We start from the raw sequence: 20,587 nt of genomic DNA, 5'->3' as shown, positions 1-20,587 counted from the left end.
CCTAAGAGCCAATTATTACTTACAATTCTCCTACATATCTTACCACTGGAACCAAATTGGTCTTACCATCAAATACATTGGAAAAAAATAATAGATACACCAAATAGCAAAAGTTGTGAACCCCTCATTGCCGAAGATGATTATGAGCTAACAGCCGACTGTTGCTTAAAATTTCCCTATATGTCTCACAATTGGTATCGGCCTATTTTTGGTTTCAGTGTGTATCTTACTACTGAAGTTGTCATTCCCTTTAAACTTTCAAACTGGTATATTTCGCGAAGGAATTTTTCTACCAAAAAATGGATGGCATATACTTTATTCAGCTAATCAAGAGCTATCGACTGCCTTCAAAAAAAATATATGTCTTAGTTCAAAAGATGACTTTTTTGCCGTAGGCAAAGTTTCTAACGACATTACTTAGAAAGGAGCAAAGGATAAAATCTAATTTCTTTAGCAATGAGAGAACTTCAAAGTTTCTAACGACATTACTTAGAAAGGAGCAAAGGATAAAATCTAATTTCTTTAGCAATGAGAGAACTTTTAAAGTTTCTGAGGCACATGTGATACCATTTCTCTACCGCAATCCCAAGTGCGAAAAACCGAATGATAAATTCAGCTAAAATCACGAACAGAATTGCTTAGAAACACAAGCAAAAACTATCCTTTTTAGCCACAGGCAAGAGTTCTATGAAGGTTGCCAAAATGCGAAGTCATATTCATCAATCTGGCTTAAGGTCCACACTATCCGTAAAACCGCAGAGGTTAGATCCTTACCACTTTCTAGGAATAAGCTGAAATCGGGGCGCTAAGAAAAAAAAACAAAAAAAACGACAAAACCAAAGTATTGCTTTCGCAACACAATAAAACGGAGTGGTCACAAAATAGACCATAAAGACGGGCGAGTGCTCGACGCAAGGAACGACCACGATTAGCGTCTAGTAGTAGCTGGAGCAGTAATAGTCGTTGCCGTAGTAGTCATAATAATGGTATCGGTAGTGGGTGCATTCGTAATATTAGTAGCCATAGGAGTACTAGTCACAGTAGTAGTAGTTAATATTCGTAGTATTTTATTCAGCATACTCAAAAGATCTAATAGCTATGTCTTTGAGGATGACTTGACCTCCCATAGCCCCCCGAGGATTGGGGTTGAGCCTGTGTACTTTGACCATTGTTTACAAAAATATTGACTATTTAGATGTATACAGATACTCTACGGGGGGGATTTTCTAGCGACTTTATGGAGGAGGTTCTGTACAGGGAAAATTGGTCGTGGGGGTAGAGATTTTCTATTTAGGGGAAGCTGGATTTCCCAATATTATTCAAAAAAAGGTAAGAAATCAAATGAAAAAAAAATAATTTTCTCAACTGAAAGTAAGGAGCAACATTAAAACTTGAAACGATATCTATATATATAAAAATAAGCTGTTTGTTTGTGTGTCTGTCTGTATGTCCGCATATGACGTCTGAATTATTTATCATATACCAATTCAAAAACGAATGTATTCAAGCCGAAGTAGCTGAGTTGGTAAAGCGTTATGTTCCAGGTTCTAGGTCCGAGAGGTTCCAGGTTCGAACCTTGGCTTTAGCATTAATACAAAAGAAGAAAAAAAAATTAAAAAAGGTAACAACTACAAAAAAACTAAAAAGAAAATACTAAAAAAACTAAAAAAGCTAAGAAACTAAAAAAAACTAAAAAAAAGGTAAAAAACTAAAAAAGAAAAAAAAACAAAAAAAAACTAAAAAAAGGTAAAAACTACAAAAAAACTAAAAAAAAAACAACTAAAAACTAATAAATAAACTAAAAAAACTAAAAAAAAAACTAAAAACTGAAAAAGAAAAAAAAACTAAAAAAAGGAAAAAACTGAAAAATAAAGGTGAAAAAGAAAGCTAAAAACCGGGTCACAGGGAATATAAATGACGACCGGGACACTCAAAGAGAAATTACAGACTGGGACACTGGGACACAAATAACGACCGGGAGATATAAATGACGACCGGGACACTCAAAGATAAATTACAAACCGGGACACCGGGACACAAATGACTACCGAGACACCGGGACACAGGGAATATAAATGACGACCGGGACGCTCAAAGAGAAATTGCAGACTGGGACACTGGGACACAAATGACTACCGGGATACTGGGAATATAAATGACGACCGGGACTCAGGGACACAACTACAACGGGGATGCCGGGGGCACAGGGGGATATATAAATGACGACAGGGACACAGGGAATGTTCGATTAGCGATCACCATCAACAAAGCTGAAGGGCAATCATTAGAATAATGAGGTATAGATCTGAATACGGATTGTTTTTCCCATGGACAATTTTATGTTGCATGTTCAAGAGTCGGTAAACCACAATCTATTTATATGCACAGACAACGGGACATCGAAAAATGTTGTATAATCGCAAGTTTTACGTAGTTAAAAACATATATATATCTATCTATATTCACAGGTGGGACACAGGGACACAACTACAATGGCGCGTAACTAATATGGCGCGTAATGACGTGAGCGGGGGGGCTTGGGGGGTGGGCGCGAAGCGCCCTCCCAACAGCTAGTATATATATATATATATATATATATATATATATATATATATATATATATATATATATATATATATATATATATATATATATATATATATATATATATATATATATATAAGGGGGTTGCCCCCTCTTTAAAACCTTGCTTTCTACGCTAAAGTGTGACGTTTTGTTCCAATTGTTTAACTATGAATCTTGAAACACAAGGGACCTTTAATTAGTTCAATAAGCTTTTTTAAAAGTTCTTAAAAGGCTTTAGCGTAAAGAGAGAGATGTTGAAGAAGGGGAAACCCCTTAATATATTTAATAATTTCTTGTTCGTTTTAAGTTATAATGTTAATCCTTACTTTCAGTTGACAAAAGCTTTCTTTTATCTAATACAGTAAAAGTCTTACCACTCTTTACTTAGGCAGCCGTACATCGCTACCTATGATACTTCTTACATGCGTCTACTTAATTCGCCTATGAAGAGCTTAGGGTTACTATTGCGTTAGAGTTTGGACAAATTTACCCTTTTCGGCTCTATTATAAGAAGTCTTTTCATACTCCTAGAACATTTTTTAATCCTTCTAATTTAAGCTTCTTTAAAGGAATATCAATTTGTTTGTTTTTTTATCCGTTTAGCAATTCGGTAATTAATTTAATTACTTAAATTAATTGCAAAGTTGTTTGGTGAGTGATAGTGGTGACTAAACAGAGGCTATTAGGAATTGATTTACTTTTGGAAATGGAAGGGAAAAGAGTCAATTCATGGCTAAAAAAAAAAAAAAAAATGCTAAATTGCAAATTTGGTAATTCGGGGTACTCATCATTATCATTAAACCAAATAATCAGACACCAGGTTAAGTTTTCAGATAAGCGTAACCCAAGGTGTTGTCCACTATTTGCCATCTGGTAAATGCTTCAGAGCACGACGCGCGGCACATTCCACCACACGTCATTAAGCCATGAACGGAAATACTTACACCTTACTTTGCAACATTTTCGTTTTAGTAATGTAAAATATATTAAAAAGGATGAGAATCCCTTCCTCTCCCGTACCCCTCCAAAGGGAGAGACCTTGATGAAAGTAAAAGAAATGAAGGTTATTTTGGTACAAGATTCCTTTTCTGAACTAGCCATCGTAGCAACAAAAGAGGAACATCATTTACTTCCCCAATCAAAACTATTTTTTCAAAATAGACCATTCACTACCGTGACTATTGCTTTTATATTAAATATTGGTACATTCTTTACATAGCACCTTTTGAATCATCCAGCGTATCCGATCGGTAAATTTTTTTTTCAGTGTAAAATAAAACTATTCCGGGTACAAATGTGTGTTTGTAGTTGCTGCAGCCCAGATTAATAACCAGCTTTAAGTTAAATAAAAATTCTTTTAAATACTGCAAATAATTTTTGGTGGCTTTTATGAGGATTTACTATATTACAATATGAATTAAAATCTAATTATGAGGTTTTGAGCACCCGATTTCGAAACGCAGAGCGCATGCTAACTGTTGTTTGCGTTTTTGGAAACAGGTAACTCTTTAGCCTAATCACATATTGGTCCTTTTTTCCCTAGTCCTTTTTTCCCTAATCCTTTTTTCCCTAGGTTGATCGTTGTAAATCAAACCGAAGGATCGAATGTAACATTTATTATAGTAGCAATTGACCGCAACCCTCTTTTTTTATGTGGCACAGTGACCTTATTGTTATTGTTACGAAAAGAGAAACTGGTAAACTTGCCATTGAAGAAAAACAAGTTATACCACTACATCTAGAGTAAATATTGAAAAACAGAACTACAATGCGGAACTACTCGTAAAAATGACAAGACTATGCTTTTTGTTGGCTTATGTTTTTTATTTTATAAGCAGTATTTTTCTGCCGATCCAAAGTTTTGTAATTGATGACATCGATACTGATGATGAGATTATTGCAGATTTTACTGGATACAAGGTAACACTTTATACTATTTGTCATTTTATTTAAGTTATGTCGCGCATGTTCTCAGACTCTGGAAACATAGTAAGCTAAGCTTCACTTTAACTTACCGTTTTACTGACGAAAATCAACCAATAAAACTGTGTGGAAACATTTTTCCGACACTGCATAGGTAAACAAGGTTTCCTGAGTACTCGCTCTTTGCGCTAAAGTTTGAACTCCCCCCCCCCCAATTCTTTAAGAAAGGCTACTCAAACACAAGGGCCATTGAATTCTTATGTGAAATATTATTAAAGAACTTTATGACTTTCGTGGAAAGATCGAGGGTTAGGAAAATGTAGCCCTACCCTCTCATACGAAGTAATTTTTGTTCGTTTTGAGTTTATATGCTACTTCTCATTTTCAGTTGAATAATCTATTTTTTTTTCTTTTTAATTTCTGACTGTTTTCAAATCAATCTTAGGGAATCCCCTTTCCTACCCCATTCACTTGAAAAGAGAACTAGAACTTCTGATTTCCGTTCAAATGAGCCCTCTCTCAATCTTCTATGACGACTGGCTGGAGAAGATCACCTCTGGGAAAAAATGGACAAAAACAACAAGAAATAAACAAGTATCCGTAATTTTTCTTCTGGCAAAAACTATAAAATACCACATTTTCGTAGATAGGAACTTGAAACCTCTACAGATGTTTTCTGATGGGCTAAATTTGATGGTGTGATTTTTATAAAAATCACTTAATTTTTAGCCCCCCCCCTTTTAAAAAACTAGGCATATTTTCTCAGGGTAGTGTTTGACGGGTAACATTAAAGTTAATGAACTTTATCAAATAGTTTTTGGTAAGGAACTGTAAGCAAGGAGCGATCCAGCTCAATAGTTACCGAAACTTTAAAAAACGGAGTTTTGATACTAAAAGATACATCACAACAATCAGATTTTCAAGTTGATATCAAATATTTAGTCAAGTCTAGTCCTACATATCAAAAGTTACGAACCTGATAAATTTTGTCTTATTTTCGAAAAAAAGATATTAAAAGAATAGTACTGAAATAAAAAAACAAGAATCTTAATGAACAACTCTTAAAAATCTCATTTTATCTTAATTATAATCACACCCTCAGGTTTAGTGTACCAGAAAACTCTTCTGTAGAAGTTTTAAGCTCCTATCTGCAAAAATATGGAATTTTGTATTTTTTCCCAAAAGAAAGATCAAAGACGCGTGTTTATTTTTTTTTTCAGGGGTGATCGTATCGACACGGTAACCTTAGAATATCGCAAGAGGGCTAATTCTAACGGAAAATAAAATTTATATGCCCTTTTTAAGTGACCAAAAAATTAGAAGGGACCTTCTTATGCTCATTTTTTCCCCAAAGTCACCTGATCAAGATTTTGTGACATCTATATTATTCAGCCTAGTCGAAAAACTAATAACTATGTCTTTAAGGATTACTTAATCCCCCACAGTCCCAGAGGAAAGGGCTGCAAGTTGTGAACTTTGCACATCGTTTGATGCCATGGATATTCTGTGGTAGGTACAACACTTGACTGGGTAGAGAATTTAAAGTGCCGAAACCCTATAGGCAAGTGTATTCTCCTGATGAGCCCTTGTGTTGGGTTGTTGCCTCTGAATTATTTGTCTTTATTGTTTTATTGTTTGGTAAATGACGACTTATACTTATTGACGACATGACTGCCTGTCCATGGATTATTCTTTGTGGTTGATTGTGTATGGCTAAGCTGTTTGACCTATGTGATTGTATGGATGAGTAGGGTTAAGGCTTCGTTCAAGTGCTGGTCTATATTAATCACTAATTTAGGAAAACAGTCTTCCTCCTTCTGTATCTTTTTTTTTTCAATATGTTTGTGCTGTTGCATTGGTGGTTTCTCTTTTCATAATATAATATAGGATACTGCGAAGCATACAGGCGTTTTCAGGGTGGATTTTTCTGGGAGAAAGGGATGGGGAGGGGTTTATTTGGAAGGATCTTTCCATGCAGAAATTTTTCATGGGGAAGGGAATTTTCCATTAAGGGGGTGCCTGCTTTCCTAGTATTATTTAAAAAACGATCAGAAATTAAATTAAAGAATAAGTTTTTTCAGCTGAAAGTAAGGAGCAACATTAAAACTTGTTACAAACAGAAATTGTTGCGTATATGAAGGGGTTCCCCCATCGTCGTAAATACCTTGCTCTTTACGCTAAAGTTTCTTAGTACTTTCAAGAGTGCTATTTATTCTAATTAAACGGAATTTGCGATTCAGGGGTCATTCTTAAAGAATTGAAACAAAATTTGAACTTTAGTGTAAACAGCAAGGTATTAACAAGGAAGTAAACCTCCTCATATACGCAATAATTTCTGTTCATTTTAAGTATTAATATTGCTCTTTACTTTCATTTGAAAAAAAATGTTTTTCTATTGAATATATTTAGAATCAACACAAAAAGTCAGTTCTTTTGATGTAGAAATTGCTATTAAAATTCCATTTTTTACAGTTTGGCTAAATATTAGGCCTTGTCACTTCTTTCTTACAGCTAATTACTACGAACTGTTTGATGCTTCAAACAAACTCGGGCTCAGTGGTTTGTGCTTATCAGTTCTGGTTCACATTCGAACGAGCCTCTATACAGATGACAAGTTTATTAAGTTTATTGATTGCTAAATAAATTGACAAAACTTACATTTGTCAAAAAAATTAATAATAACTACAACAACTACTACTACTAGAAATACACTGCAGCACCAAGTCACCCTAAACCAACACAGCTACACATAGTTCCAATTCCTCTGGAAAACATCTAATAAATCTTTCTCCAGTTTTCGGGACACCTACGTTTCGAAACCATATTTGACCACAACTATAACTTACGATATTCCAACCTTGGACATGTTTCAGTGGTGAAAAAGCACCCTGGGTCACTGTATCCACCATTTTTACTAATAATATTACCAAGGCAAGTTGAATATATCCACTTGATAATCTTCTAGTTACCCATTATTACCTCTTCATCTTCACTTATTCCCAGTCTTAGCGACTTAGTCTTCTTTAAAAAAAATTCATTTTTAAACATGTTTCTGCATTCTGAAATTTAAAAACTCAAAAATTACTGAATTTGCTAACATTTCCGTCTAGAATACTCAAGTAATACGCAAAATTTAAGTCTAGGAGAGTTCTATTTCCTCATTTCATTCTCTTCTCTCAAAGATTCATCAAAATGATTCAAATAAAACTGAATAGAACAGAGTTCTACTTAACAATTGATTCAGTACAAAACTAGTTGTTAACATTATATCAAACAGTTCTTGGTAACGAACTGTAAGTAAGGAGCTACCCGGCTCAATAGCAACCGAAACTCTAAAAAAGTGAATTTTGACACCAATAGGCCCCTATCTCCTCGAATCCCGATCCAGACATCTTTCTTTAAACTTCTTCAAGACACAGATGCATTTTACGCAATAGGGTGACGCAGGTGATAATTACGTAATAGGGATTAGAGAAACTATTAGGTAACTTTCGCTTGTTACCTAATAGATTCTCTGATTATTAAAAAAAAAAAACTTAAAAAGCCAGGGAAAAAACCTTCAGGATCCGCTAGTCAAGATGCAAAAGCTACCTAATAGTTTCTTTGCTCTTAAAAAAACCTTCATGGCTTCTTTTCTCCAGGATTTTTAACATTGCTACCCAATAGTTTCTTTGATTCATTCAAAAACCTACAAGACCCAGCTAAATCAAGATTTCCTTGGTGTTATGATTTAAAACATACGAGGGCCTTTGGATTTTCTTTGATTTCGTTGGATGTTAAGTCACAGGGTTTGCTTGTTATGTCTAAAAACCTGCAAGGGTGTTCCCTCGAGTAAGGGCATGGTTCTTACATCATCCCATTATTTATAGGCAAGTGAGATGTAATCGTGCGTGACTAGCTAGATTTGTTTCAGTATTATTTCTGCATGGGAAGGATAAACATCTAAATCTTATTTTTTTGTAAAAAGGTGAAGATGAAATAGTTCAATAAGACCTGTGTAGATGATACCGTTGTAGTAAAATTGAATGCTGAGCAAGAGGAATATTTGCATTACGAAACAAGTGCAAACGGGGATCATAAATTAAATGGGGAAACTAAATTAAAACCAACACGTTTTTTTATTGTTTTAAAAAGTAGAACTGTGACAAAGAGCCTAACTTTAGCGTAAATAGCGGGACGTTGAGAAGGGGACAGCCCCTTTCATATATAGAATAATTTATGTTCCTTTTAAGTTTTAATGTTGCTCCTTACTTTCAGTTAAAAAAATTTAATTAATTTCTTGGCGTTCTTGAATTAATGCATGTTTTGATTTTATCTCATCTTACGTAAATAATTACAACAGAATTTGCATATAATTTTTTTTCTAATTGGATTTCTCAGAGTTGTGATCGAACAATTTTGAGAAAAAAGGGATGGTGGTAATTTGAATTTGAAATTCGAATTGGTAATTTGAAATTACTTGAAAGTAGGTTCATTGCAGTATTTGCCACCCGAGAGAAATTTCCTGGCAGGGCTGATGATGACCTGCCTTGTCTTTTCCACCTCTGTACTAGTAGATACGGGAACGTAACATTTTAGCTGTAAAGAAACATATTTAAATTAATTCCTACTCCACCCCCCATACCTATTTCAACATTTATCTGAAGCTGTACAAAAAGTAAGCAGTGTGTCCACTAGAATCTACCCTGTCTCATGACTAACTGAACTCACCCCACATGACTAAACAATGACCCACCCTCCCCCGTTGTTGTAGCTGATACGCAATTGCGTATCGCCAAACTTAGCCTAATTTCATTACAAACAAAGTGGATCAACTTGGTTAAATCCAGTACTGCACTGCGTGCCAATACTTCTTTTGCAATTTGGAAGCCTAAAATTTACTTATTGATACTTTTAAATGAAATAGCTTCTCATGATTTTAAATTGATTGTAAATTGGCCCCGTTTGGGATAAAATCATAATTTGGTGTCCTAAACCACCTAAACTGTCACCCGGCAACCATTGCTATTTTGGCGTCTGCCCTCCCCTCCCCTGGTAAATTTTCTGCCACAACCATTGAAACATCTCCTAAAAATCATTAACTCTTAATGGAAATCATACCATTAGATTCAGGATGTAAGAGAACTCCACTGTAGAGGTTTCAAGCACCTATCTGAAAAAAATATTTAATTTTGTATTTTTTGCCGGAAAATCGATCATGGATGCGAGTTTATTTTTTCTAACCCAGGGATGATCGTATCAACCCAGTAGTCCTAAAATATTGTTAGAGGGCTCATTTGGACGGAAATTAAAAGTTATAGTGTCCTTTTTAAGTGATCGAAAAATTGGAGGGATAGTTATTTTGTCCAACACATCCGAAAGGTTGAATAGCTATGCTTTTGTGGGTATCATGACCCTCCCACATCCCCTTGGGAAAGGTCTTTAAGTTACAATTGCCCATTGTTTACGTATAGTATTGGTTATTGCAAAGTATCCACACATTTTTTGGGGGGTCGAACTATCTGTTGGTGGGATTTAAAAAAAGATTATTCTTCATGGGGAGGGAAGTTTTCAGGGTTTAATTTTTCAGGGGAAGTTTTACACTGGGGGAATTATCCTGAATTCTTATACAGGATTCTTCTTATGTCTTACTTTCTCATCACCGACTTAATTTTACTCGTGAAAATGTTAAGGGTAATTTTACGAAATAAATTGTTATCTGTATTGAACTGTCTAGAGAATTAATCTGTCGAGATAAATGATTTTTGCATGGAGGCGTAGCCAGATTCCCTTGAATTATTTAAAAACTCCTCAAAACCCCCTCACTTTTTGCGCTAAAGTTTGAATTTCTTTCGGGAACATCTTTTAACACAATAGCTTTCAATTTTCACACAATAGCTTTTTGGATCATGATATTTTGTAATATCTGTAGAATTCCAAAAACTAGCACTTTACTGAAAATTAAGATAGCTGTTTACCGAATTTTTACTGTATACCATGACATCATGGCTATTGAAAGACCATTGGGAGCCTTATACAGGATGACCCAAAAAGATCCTTACCCATATTTTATTCGATAAAATATCCATTTTTTAACAAATATCCTTTCTGTTGCAGGACATGAAAGGTGAACCTTTGGGTGATCGTTTGCAGCTATAGTTGCTCCAAAAATGTTTTGGACCAATCAGCAGAAGGTATTCTCCCTGGAGACCTATTTTGCGACAAAATCATACCAGAGTGTACAAATTCAGTTTCAAAAACTTGTTCCATTGTCGCAACTTATTTTGCGACCTATTTTGGACGAATGTCTCCAAAATAGTTGTGGACTTATGTTCTAAAGCCACAGGGGGAACTTATTCAGGCTGGAAAAAGAGGAAAATAATGCTGCAGTGACGGACTCAGTAGGATGTAGCCCTAGGAAATCAGTGCATAGATGCAGCCAAGAACTCGGAATGACAAGGGAGTGCAAGGACAGAAGAAAAAATTGCTGCAGTAAGGGACTCAGTAGGACGTAGCCCTAGAAAATCAGTGCGTAGACACAGCCAAGAACTCAGAATGACAAGGGAGTGACTGTGGCGTGTTCTCACGTTTAATTAGACAGTGTAGTCCCTCACTATGGAAATGTTTTCTTTTTTACTTTGCACTCTCTTTCCTGCCTGAAAAAGTTCCCCCTGTGGCTTAAAAAATAAGTCTACTACAGTCCCATGCTCACTGAACTTTGTAACTCAACTAACAATCGTGATTTTGGTGGAAAGTTGCGACAATGAAACAAGTTTTCGAAACTGAATTTGCACACTCTGGTATGATTTTGTCGCAAAATAGGTCTCCAGGGAGAATATCTTCTGTTGATTGGTCCAAAACATTTTTGGGGCGACTACAGCTGCAAACGATCATCCAAAGGTTCAATTTTCATGTCCTGCAACAGAAAGGATATTTGTTAAAAAATGGATTTTTTTTTTATCGAATAAAATATGGGTACGGATCTTTTTGGGTCACCCTGTAAATTCGTCTTGTTTTCTTGGGACTACATTTTCTATATCGATAAAGTAGGGGGGGGAGGTATTTGGACAGTTTGAAGTGAGGAAACTATAATCTGCCTATTATGAAGTGAGAATTGTTTTCTGACTTAAAATTATCCAACCACTTTACCCCCCTCCTCCTTATATGAAAATATATAGCCCAAATTGTATATTTTCCATCTATTCTGTCACTTGTCTTTGTCTTTTCTCGCGCTAAGCTGAAACAAATTAACGAAGAAACCGGTTTATTCTCGAGTTTTACACAGTGTAAACTTGACTGAGTGGCACATAATGCACAAATACCAAAATCCCTTCCCCCTACGAAAAAAACTTAAACAAAATTCTCAAATTTGGAAAGCCTTATTTTCCACGGGGGGGTATTTTCCAGGGGGGGGCATTTTTCTTGGAGGTTATTTTTCGATGGGGCAAACAACTAGAACCATCATTTCCATCCATAAGCAAATTTCCCCTTATATTGGCAAAATACTGCCCCTAAAAGAAAAGGTCCCAGTTCATCCCCCGAGATACCATATAGTGGGCAAATTCGCCTCCTCTTTGGAAAATTAAAATCTCCCAGTTTGTTAGAAGAAGTAGACAACTAGCTTCTACCTGAATCTAAATTCTAATATAATTAAGTGGTAAATATAACTTTAGATAATACTTTTCATGAAATCTCTTTAATAATTGTTGGAAGCGAAAAGGGACATAATTTCAAGGAGAAGATCACAACGTCCAAAATTATCGATGAGACCTGACTACACAATACACTGGCCTCAAGGGAAAAAGTTAAAATAAGTGAGAGAGAGACGTAAATGTACAAAAACAGTAACAAAATATGAAAGACATCATTACAAATATAGAAAACTAAGAGTTTTATTGGACAACGAAGGGTTTTACTTTTAATTTAAGTTATTCATTTAAAATTAAAAGTTTCACAAATACTCATATTTCACAAATACTGAAAGGTCGACCAAATTCTTGTTCAGGTATAAGCTAAACTTAAATATCATTATTATGACTGAAAAGCGAGAACATTTTTTAATAGGGCAAGATTAACATGTTCCTGATTGAATTAAGCTAATAATAATATTATTTCTGAATTTGGTTTAACCCCTTAGATATGATTTAACATTATAAAAAAATAAGAAATAGAACGGAACTCGCTATACTTACAATCTAAAGCGTAAAAGACTTGAGTAAAGCAAAGACAGGACTAACTACTGTTAGTCTTCACCTCTGTATATAAACCATTCTAAAGGCCCTCTTTATTGCAAAAGCTCCTTGTGTCCCAAAATACACCAGAACGAATATCTTTAATTCTAAGAAAGTCTATAAGGACGTTCATAAGGATGTTTTAAAATCAAGTAGTTTTGTGCATAAAGCCATGGCTAATTGTAGAAAAAGCCAAGACAGATAGACCAAGTGAGTGAGAGGCAAATCTGGCATTAACCCCTTATCAGGATTGTATATTAATAATGTCAGTCAATTTGATGATAGATAAGTCTATCTATCATCCGTCCATGCGTCATTTCTAAGGCAAAAACTAAGGTATGGAACAAAGGGATGAAAGAATTGGATTGATTTTGGATTGAAACGTGACGGACAATGTCCAATGCCGTCCTAGCCGAGTGGATTGATGCGTTGGATTTAGGATCCTTTTTTCGAGAGGGAAAGGGTTCGAACCCTAGTTTGCCCAATTATTTGGTATGGGGACGGGGATCAGTGGTGTACGAAGTCTTTGTGCCAGCACCTCAACGCTGAATCTATTTGTCTTCTAGCCAAGTCGTTTAATCTCTAGGAAAAAAGTATCCTTATTTTTTATAGGGCCTTGACCATTATTTCATATTTACGAGAAACTAAACTGACCAGGCGGTTTTTTTTTCATCTGAAATGAGAAAAAAAATTGTTTACGAAAGATTTTCTAATGCAAACTTTAAAGATAAATCAAAACACCCAATTATATTTTTTCCTTGTACTCCCACAAGCTGGTTAAAATTCGAGGTTTCTCCTGTGGAATTCTATGCGTTCCCGACCAAAAAAAAATATATATGACAAACAATGCACAATTATTTCATTTAAACTTTTTTTCGAAAATGTGTTAATATTGCACAAAAAAATTTAGAGTTATAAAAGGTTAAATTACAAAAAATTATTTAATAAAAAAATCATGTCTATAAATAGTTTGTATTTGTACTAAAGAATCGTAAGTAAAGAGCAACCTCTACAAATACCGACAGAAACTTTAAACAAAGAAATTTTGATTACATCAAATGTATAAAAAGAATCTGCTTTTACGCTGATTCCAAATCTGTTGAATGTATTGATTAGAAATTAACTCAGCACAAGAAAATCTACACAAATTTGGAAATGGGGAAAGCATGCCCCAAAACAAGGGTTAGTTCCTGAGGGTGGTTTTGGCCACGATTTCCTTTTTTTGTCGAAAGATGATCGCATGGAACCAGTGATACCTAAATATCAGGAGGGGGTCTTCTGGACAAAAATTCAAAGTTCTGGACATGGGCGACAGTAAGCTGAATTTTATGGGAGGGGCTTGCATAGTCTAATCACCACTTCCACTGCTCTATAATAGAAATCTCAAGACAAAAACATAAAAATATAAGGCAGCGTCATTAAACCAGGGGGGCTGGCGCTTTCCGTCACCCTTATGGGCGCCCATAGTTCTTTGGTCTTTTTAAGCAAAGCAACAATGTTAGCCTGACTAAAGCCAAAATATTATTGAATTATATTCTGAGATAGCTATTTGGTCGAGAATGATCGTAATCTTTTAACATAGGCTCCATGTTTTAAAAGCTATATTACCGTGTCGTGGGATATTCGTTCACAGTCATACATACAATATATCAAAAAGGAAGAATTACACACCATCTATTGGAAGGGGGTAGTTCATTGTACCGTTAAAAAACATTTGAATTTAGGTAGTTAAGCATCAACTTACCTATTATTTTTTCGCTTGAAGGTAATTAGAATACAAGTGGATGCAATTAACGAGACAAGTTTGCTCTTGCCTTTGGAAGACAATGAAGGCATCCAATTTTGGTCCGACCCCAAATATATAGCCGAAGCTGATGGTGAAGAGGACCCGAAGCAAGAGGCAGTTGATGTCTTAGTGGCTCCTGAAGCTGAAGAAACACTGAACAACTTTTTGAGGAAGACTGAAAATTTAAAATACGACGTCCTGATTCCTGATATTCAGGTAATTCTGGGTTCCCTTTTAGAAGAAGCCATGTCACCATGTAATAGATCAACCTTGGGGTATTATATTGCTTACTTCCAAGAAATTTTTTCTTTGAATAGTTTCAGATTCCCTTATAATATAATTGTTTTTCTTAATTAGGGACTGAGTGAAGAAAAAAAAACACTAGCCAACGCTTAGGCTATACTTCTCCTGTAAATATTTGCCCTCTCACTCAAAGGATCACCAACAGTAGTTTTCTTGAATATTTGGTTTTATGACCATTTTCATGGCAGCCACCAGGCCATTAAAACTTAAAGTCGGGTATACTTCTAGAAGGAGATTTAGTTTAGTTGTTTCTCAAATTTGGCAGTTGAAACATGCCCTTGCCCTTTAATTTTATCGGTTCTTTGGACTGTCAACAAGCAATGATCAATTAGTTATGCCTGGGTTATACTATGGTCATAATTTTTGACTAATTTAAAATCATGCATGACTAGCTTAGAGCCCGAATAATATATCACGCTCGTAATTACTCAAGTAGAATATTTAATTACTTGAAAGTACAAAATTTGTGGTTAACCCATCAAAAAAACTAAGGGAATATTTTTTTTTTTTTAATTAGAAAAGACGGGATTTCGGAACAACAGTTTTCGTATCTGTAAAATGAATCTGGCTAGAGCTACGAAGATGTGGTGTTAGCAGGAAATACATAGGAAACAATTCCTTTTCGAAACAGTCCCTTTCCATTTTAGTTTCCTGCTACCATAGTATAGCTATGACGCTAAAATTGAGAAAAGCGAAGCATTCATATATTTTTGAAAATATTGGCTTTTTTCTCAACAGGTACAACTATGGTGTGACTTAAGCATTGCTCAAAATCGTAAGTGGGAAGCAAACACACAGTAAAGTGACAGTATAATGGTTTTGTCACTGTCACTCTTATGGTTTGTGTGTCATGTTTTCGCGTTTCAGGGACAATTTCAAAAAAAAATTAATTGCTAAGCGGTTCTCAAAGCGATGATCAGAACGGTATGTATGTTCAGCAAACATTTTATACTCTTGATCTACGTTGTCCTCATGGGAGTGGCTTAGCTAACGATTTTCGGTAGTTATTTTAGACAAGTGAAAATGTCAGATACATTCTTTATGGGTCACAATGATGAGATATACTACGCTTAAAAGATAGGTAGGTAGGTAGGTAGATTTTATTTAAAACCTTTATATCACATACATACCAATTAGTCACAAAAAGGCCGTTCTGGCCTGGGTGAAATTCTAGTTAATTGACTTCTTGCTATCTCGGAAAGGGTTTAGGTTAGGAAAATGAAACTTTCAGGGATGGGTCTACAGGCTAAAGTATGTCCCAGGAAGGTATTTTAAAGTACCCACCTCCACTCCTTCTCCCTATAGAGGGTCCTGAAATTTGCCTACTTGACAGATCACCTATTGAAATTTTGACAAAACAACATTTTACCTTAATTTTCAGTTACTAGTTGCTTTTTCTCTGCCTCTAGTTCTCAAAATGCAATTCCTGTTATCTGAGTATAATTTTGAGCCATATCAATTTTTTTCCAAAATTTAGGAAGTATATTTGCATATCTTTAAAACCTTATGAAATGGAATTGAGCAAAGTTATGAAGCTTAAAACAAGTTTGCTGTATTTCAATTAAGCAAAAGATCTATTTTGCAAGGTTTCACTTTTATAACAGACGTATTTTTAAAGGTCATCAAAGGTCAGGGCCCACTAGAGGGAGAAGGAGTGGAGATAGTTGCTTCAAAATACCTTCCAGGACATACTTTAGTCTGTAGATTCATCCCTGAAAGTTTCATTTTCCTAAACTAAACCCTTTCTGAGATAGCAAGAAGTCAATTAAACTAGAATTTTACCCTGGCCTGTAATAGCGACTACATTTCTGTTACATTAATCATCAGTAATAGTAACTCATTAAATACACAAAAAAAAGAAAAGAAAAAAAAGAGAAAAAAAGTACAATATTTCAAACAATTACTCAGGTCTGAAATATTCTGGATAGCCTACTCTCATTAAATCCGCTTCTCTTCACAATCTTGATCATTCATCATCCAAAATAGGCATTTTTAATGCCTATAAAAATATGCTCTGGGTGCATATTTTTGAACCTGATGGAGTGATTTTGGCTCGTGGTATGTAAAATCACACACCATCACAATATATAAGGTATAATAACGGACCTAAGACTGAGCCCTGCGGAACTCCACAATTAATTGGATAAAATTTAGATACCGATCAATCTAATATCACTCTTAAAAACTTTCCACTCAAGTAACATCCAAACCATTTAAAACAATCATCCTTTATTCCTAGGCAATGTAATCTTTTCAATAAAATGCTAAAATTTACTGTATCAAAAGCTTTTTTTAAGATCTATAAAAATCAACATAAACAAATTCCTTTTATCTAGTTCACTATTAACAGCATCCATCAGGTCCTCCAGAGCATAGACAGTCGTTGAATGAGCTGTCCTGAATCCAAATTGTGTCTCTGATAAAAATCCACATTTCATTAAGTACTCATAAAGTATTTTATGCATTGCTTTTTCATAAATTTATGACAAAAGTGGCAAAATCGGAATGGGTCCCCTGTTTGAGATGTCAGTAAGCAATTCCGCTTCTGGCAACGGGACAATTTTCGCTAGCTTCAATGGATCTGGGAATTGTCCTTCTTTAAAGGATTAAATAAAAAAAACAAGTTTTTTTAACTGAAAGTAAGGAGCGACATTAAAACTTAAAACGCACAGAAATTACTTCGTATATGAAAGAGGCTGCTTCCTCATCAACGCCCCGCTCTTTACGCTAAAGTTTGACTCTTTCTCTCAATTCTTCTTTTTAAAACAGTAAAAAATTTTAGCGTAAAGAGCGGGGCGTTGATGAGGAAGCAGCCTCTTTCATATACGAAGTAATTTCTGTGCGTTTTAAGTTTTAATGTCGCTCCTTACTTTCAGTTAAAAAAACTTGTTTTTTTTTATTTAATATCTGAACGTTTTTGAATCAATGCATGTTTTGATTTTGGCTCTCCGCAGAGGAATAATCAAAACGAAATTTGCATTTTTTTTTTGACTCAATGGCTTTCTCATAATTTTGATCGAATGATTTTGAGAAAACAAGAGCGGGTGACGAAGCCTAGTTGCCCCCCGATTTTTTGGTTAATTAAAAAGGCAACTAGAACTTTTAATTTTTTACGAATCTTTTTATTGGTAAAAGATTTACGTAACTTATAAATTAGCTTACGTAAAGAACTTTTGTATTCTCATGTTTTTATTACATATATGAGGGGATTCGCCCCATCGTCAGTACCTCGCTCTTTACACTAAAGCTTAAATTTTATCCCAATTCATTAAGAATGACCCCCTGAATCACAAAAGCCGTAGAATAAGTAGTTGAAATTACTGAAAATACTTTAGCGTAAAGAGCGAGGTATTAGAAGGAGGTGAGCCCCTCATATGGGTAATAATTTCTGTTTGTTTTAAGTTCTATTGCTGTTCCTTACTTCCAGCTGAAAAAGCTTTTTCACTTTTATTTTTTAATTGTTTTTTTTTAAATAATGCTAGTAAATCCTGCTCTCCCTTCATGGAAATTTTCTTCTCCCATTACAAATTCTCGAAGGAAAGTTCCCCCAGCATATCCCCCTCTTCTCAACCCCTCCCCCAAACCAAAAAAATCCTCCTGAAAACGCCTGTATACTTCCCAATAACCATTACTATATGTAAGCACAGGTCAAAGTTTGTAACTTGTTGCCCCTCCCACGGGGACTGTTGGGGAGTAAGTCGTCCCCAAAGACATAGTTATAAGGTTTTTCGACTACGCTGAATAAAATGGCTATCTCAGAATTTTGATCCGTTGACTTTGGGAAAATAATTAGCGTGGGAGGGGGCCTAGGTGCCCTCCAATTTTTTTGGTCACTTAAAAAGGGCACTAGAACTTTTCATTTCCGTTAGAATGAGCCCTAGTGCAACATTCTAGGACAACTGGGTCGATACGATCACCCCTGGGGAAAAAAAACAAAAAGAAACAAAAAAACAAATAAACACGCATCCGTGATCTGCCTTCTGGCAAAAAATGCAAAATTCCACATTTTTGTAGATAGGAGCTCGAAACTTCTACAGTAGGGTTCTCTGATACGCTGAATCTGATGGTGTGATTTTCGTTAAGATTCTATGACATTTAGGGGGCATTTCCCCCTATTTTCTAAAATAACGCAAGTTTTCTCAGGCTCGTAACTTTTGATGGGTAAGACTAAACTTGATGAAACTTATATATTTAAAACCAGCATTAAAATGCGATTCTTCTGATGTAGCTATTGGTATCAAAATTCCATTTTTTAGAGTTTTGGTTACTATTGAGCCGGGTCGCTCCTTACTACAGTTCGTTACCACGAACTGTTTGATAGATTTATCAAATAGACTAATATGGGCACTACTGTGGGTAGTATGGATTTCAAAGCCTGTAGATTTAGTTAATTGTTCCTATCAAATGGGGTCATACGTGGCAAGTTTCAGTTAAATCGTCTATTTGCTTAGAAATACTTAACAAACAGAAAAAATGGGCCTTAGATTGTAGATTTCAAGGTTACTAATAATTCATTAACTTTAGTTTTGCCCTTGTCTTGAAAAGTATTACATGGGGTAGAAAGGCCACCCTCCTCCCAAAGGATTTCGGAGAGTTTGTGCAAAAACTGACATCAGTTTTTCTTAAACCTAATGAAGTGCCGGTTTTACTTTTTTTTTGCTAATTTTGACTCAAACTTGAATCTTATTGAATAAAAAGGTCAGCAAAACCTCCCTTAAAAAGAAAGGAAAGAACTTGTCTATCTTGCCATCTTGCCATCTGGCTAGAGCTTCTGCTTGTTGGGTCCAATGCAGTAAGACTTTTTTTCTTATTTTTAGTTTTCCTCTTTTTGCCTTATCAAAAAGATTATCAAAAGAACTTCATATAAAATTTTATAGAATTTTTTGAAAAAGGTTGTTATTCTAATCAAACGACCGTTGTATTTCAGGAATCTTTCTTAAAGAATTAGGACAAAATTTAAAACTTTAGTTTAAAGAGCAAGGCGTTAAAGAGGGGCAACCAATTTCGTATACGTAATAATTCCTGTTCGTTTTAATTTTTGATGTTGCTCCTTACTTTCAATTGAAAAACTTATTTTGAAATTTAATTTCTGATCCTTTTCAAAAAATACCAGGAAATCCCGCTCCCCCTTCATAAAAAATTTCTCCCCCCTACAAAAAATTCCTCTGTGGAAAGTTATTTTCACGTAAAACACACTCCCCACCAGGGAAATCCCCCAAGATAATTCTATTCTAACTGAAAATTCCACCCAGAAAATTTCTTGCGGATGAACCCGGATGAAAAATTCCTCTTAGTGGACTTTCATTTGAAAAATACTTTAATTTCTGATTGTTTCTAAAATCATGCCGGTATCCCCTCCTCCGTGGAAAATTTTTCCAGCAAAAAGTCAGAAAATTAGTATTTTCCAGCAAAGTTATTTCTTTTTTTTGAGGGGGGGGGGTGTACAAAAGAAACTTTAAAAAACGCATCAAAGATGTGAAATTGATATCAACTCCCTTCTGATTTCTGGGAATATATCTGGTCTACGCTGTTATTATGAAAGTAAAGAGTAACATTAAACCATAAAATGAGCAGAATTTATCCCCTATAGGAGAGGGACTTCTCCTTTCTCATCCGTATCTCCACCTTATGGTCACAGAAACTTCGGAGCATTGTCATTAGAACAGAAATTGAGAGTTCTAGTCTTTTTAACAAGGTCCAATGGGATTGGAGACCAGTCATCCACGTGGGGGTTAATTTCCATGGGGGTATTTTCAGGGGGCCACCTTTTGCAGGGCGG

The 20,587-nt window shown here is 35.2% G+C and overlaps 2 protein-coding genes across 2 annotated transcripts in view; one reads left to right on the top strand and one right to left on the bottom strand.

The window, feature by feature from the left end:
* LOC136026520 (annexin A7-like) overlaps nucleotides 1-16,238 on the bottom strand; it is a 322,593-nt gene extending 306,355 nt beyond the window's left edge. The window contains exon 1 of the mRNA XM_065703164.1: nucleotides 16,178-16,238. The gene's annotated coding sequence lies outside the window, so the exon portion shown is untranslated. The remainder of the gene's footprint in view (nucleotides 1-16,177) is intronic.
* Nucleotides 1-20,587, top strand: part of LOC136026519 (carboxypeptidase B-like) — a 39,268-nt gene that overhangs the window by 2,845 nt on the left and 15,836 nt on the right. The window contains exons 2-3 of the mRNA XM_065703161.1: nucleotides 4,160-4,506; nucleotides 14,485-14,721. Of these exons, the coding sequence (XP_065559233.1) occupies nucleotides 4,375-4,506; nucleotides 14,485-14,721 (369 nt within the window). The 5' untranslated portion in view covers nucleotides 4,160-4,374. The remainder of the gene's footprint in view (nucleotides 1-4,159; nucleotides 4,507-14,484; nucleotides 14,722-20,587) is intronic.

Source organism: Artemia franciscana, chromosome 4, assembly GCF_032884065.1.
Source record: "Artemia franciscana chromosome 4, ASM3288406v1, whole genome shotgun sequence".
Taxonomy (NCBI): domain Eukaryota; kingdom Metazoa; phylum Arthropoda; class Branchiopoda; order Anostraca; family Artemiidae; genus Artemia; species Artemia franciscana.
Note: the sequence above shows the minus strand (reverse complement) of the source record. Positions and strands in the feature narration are given on the sequence as shown.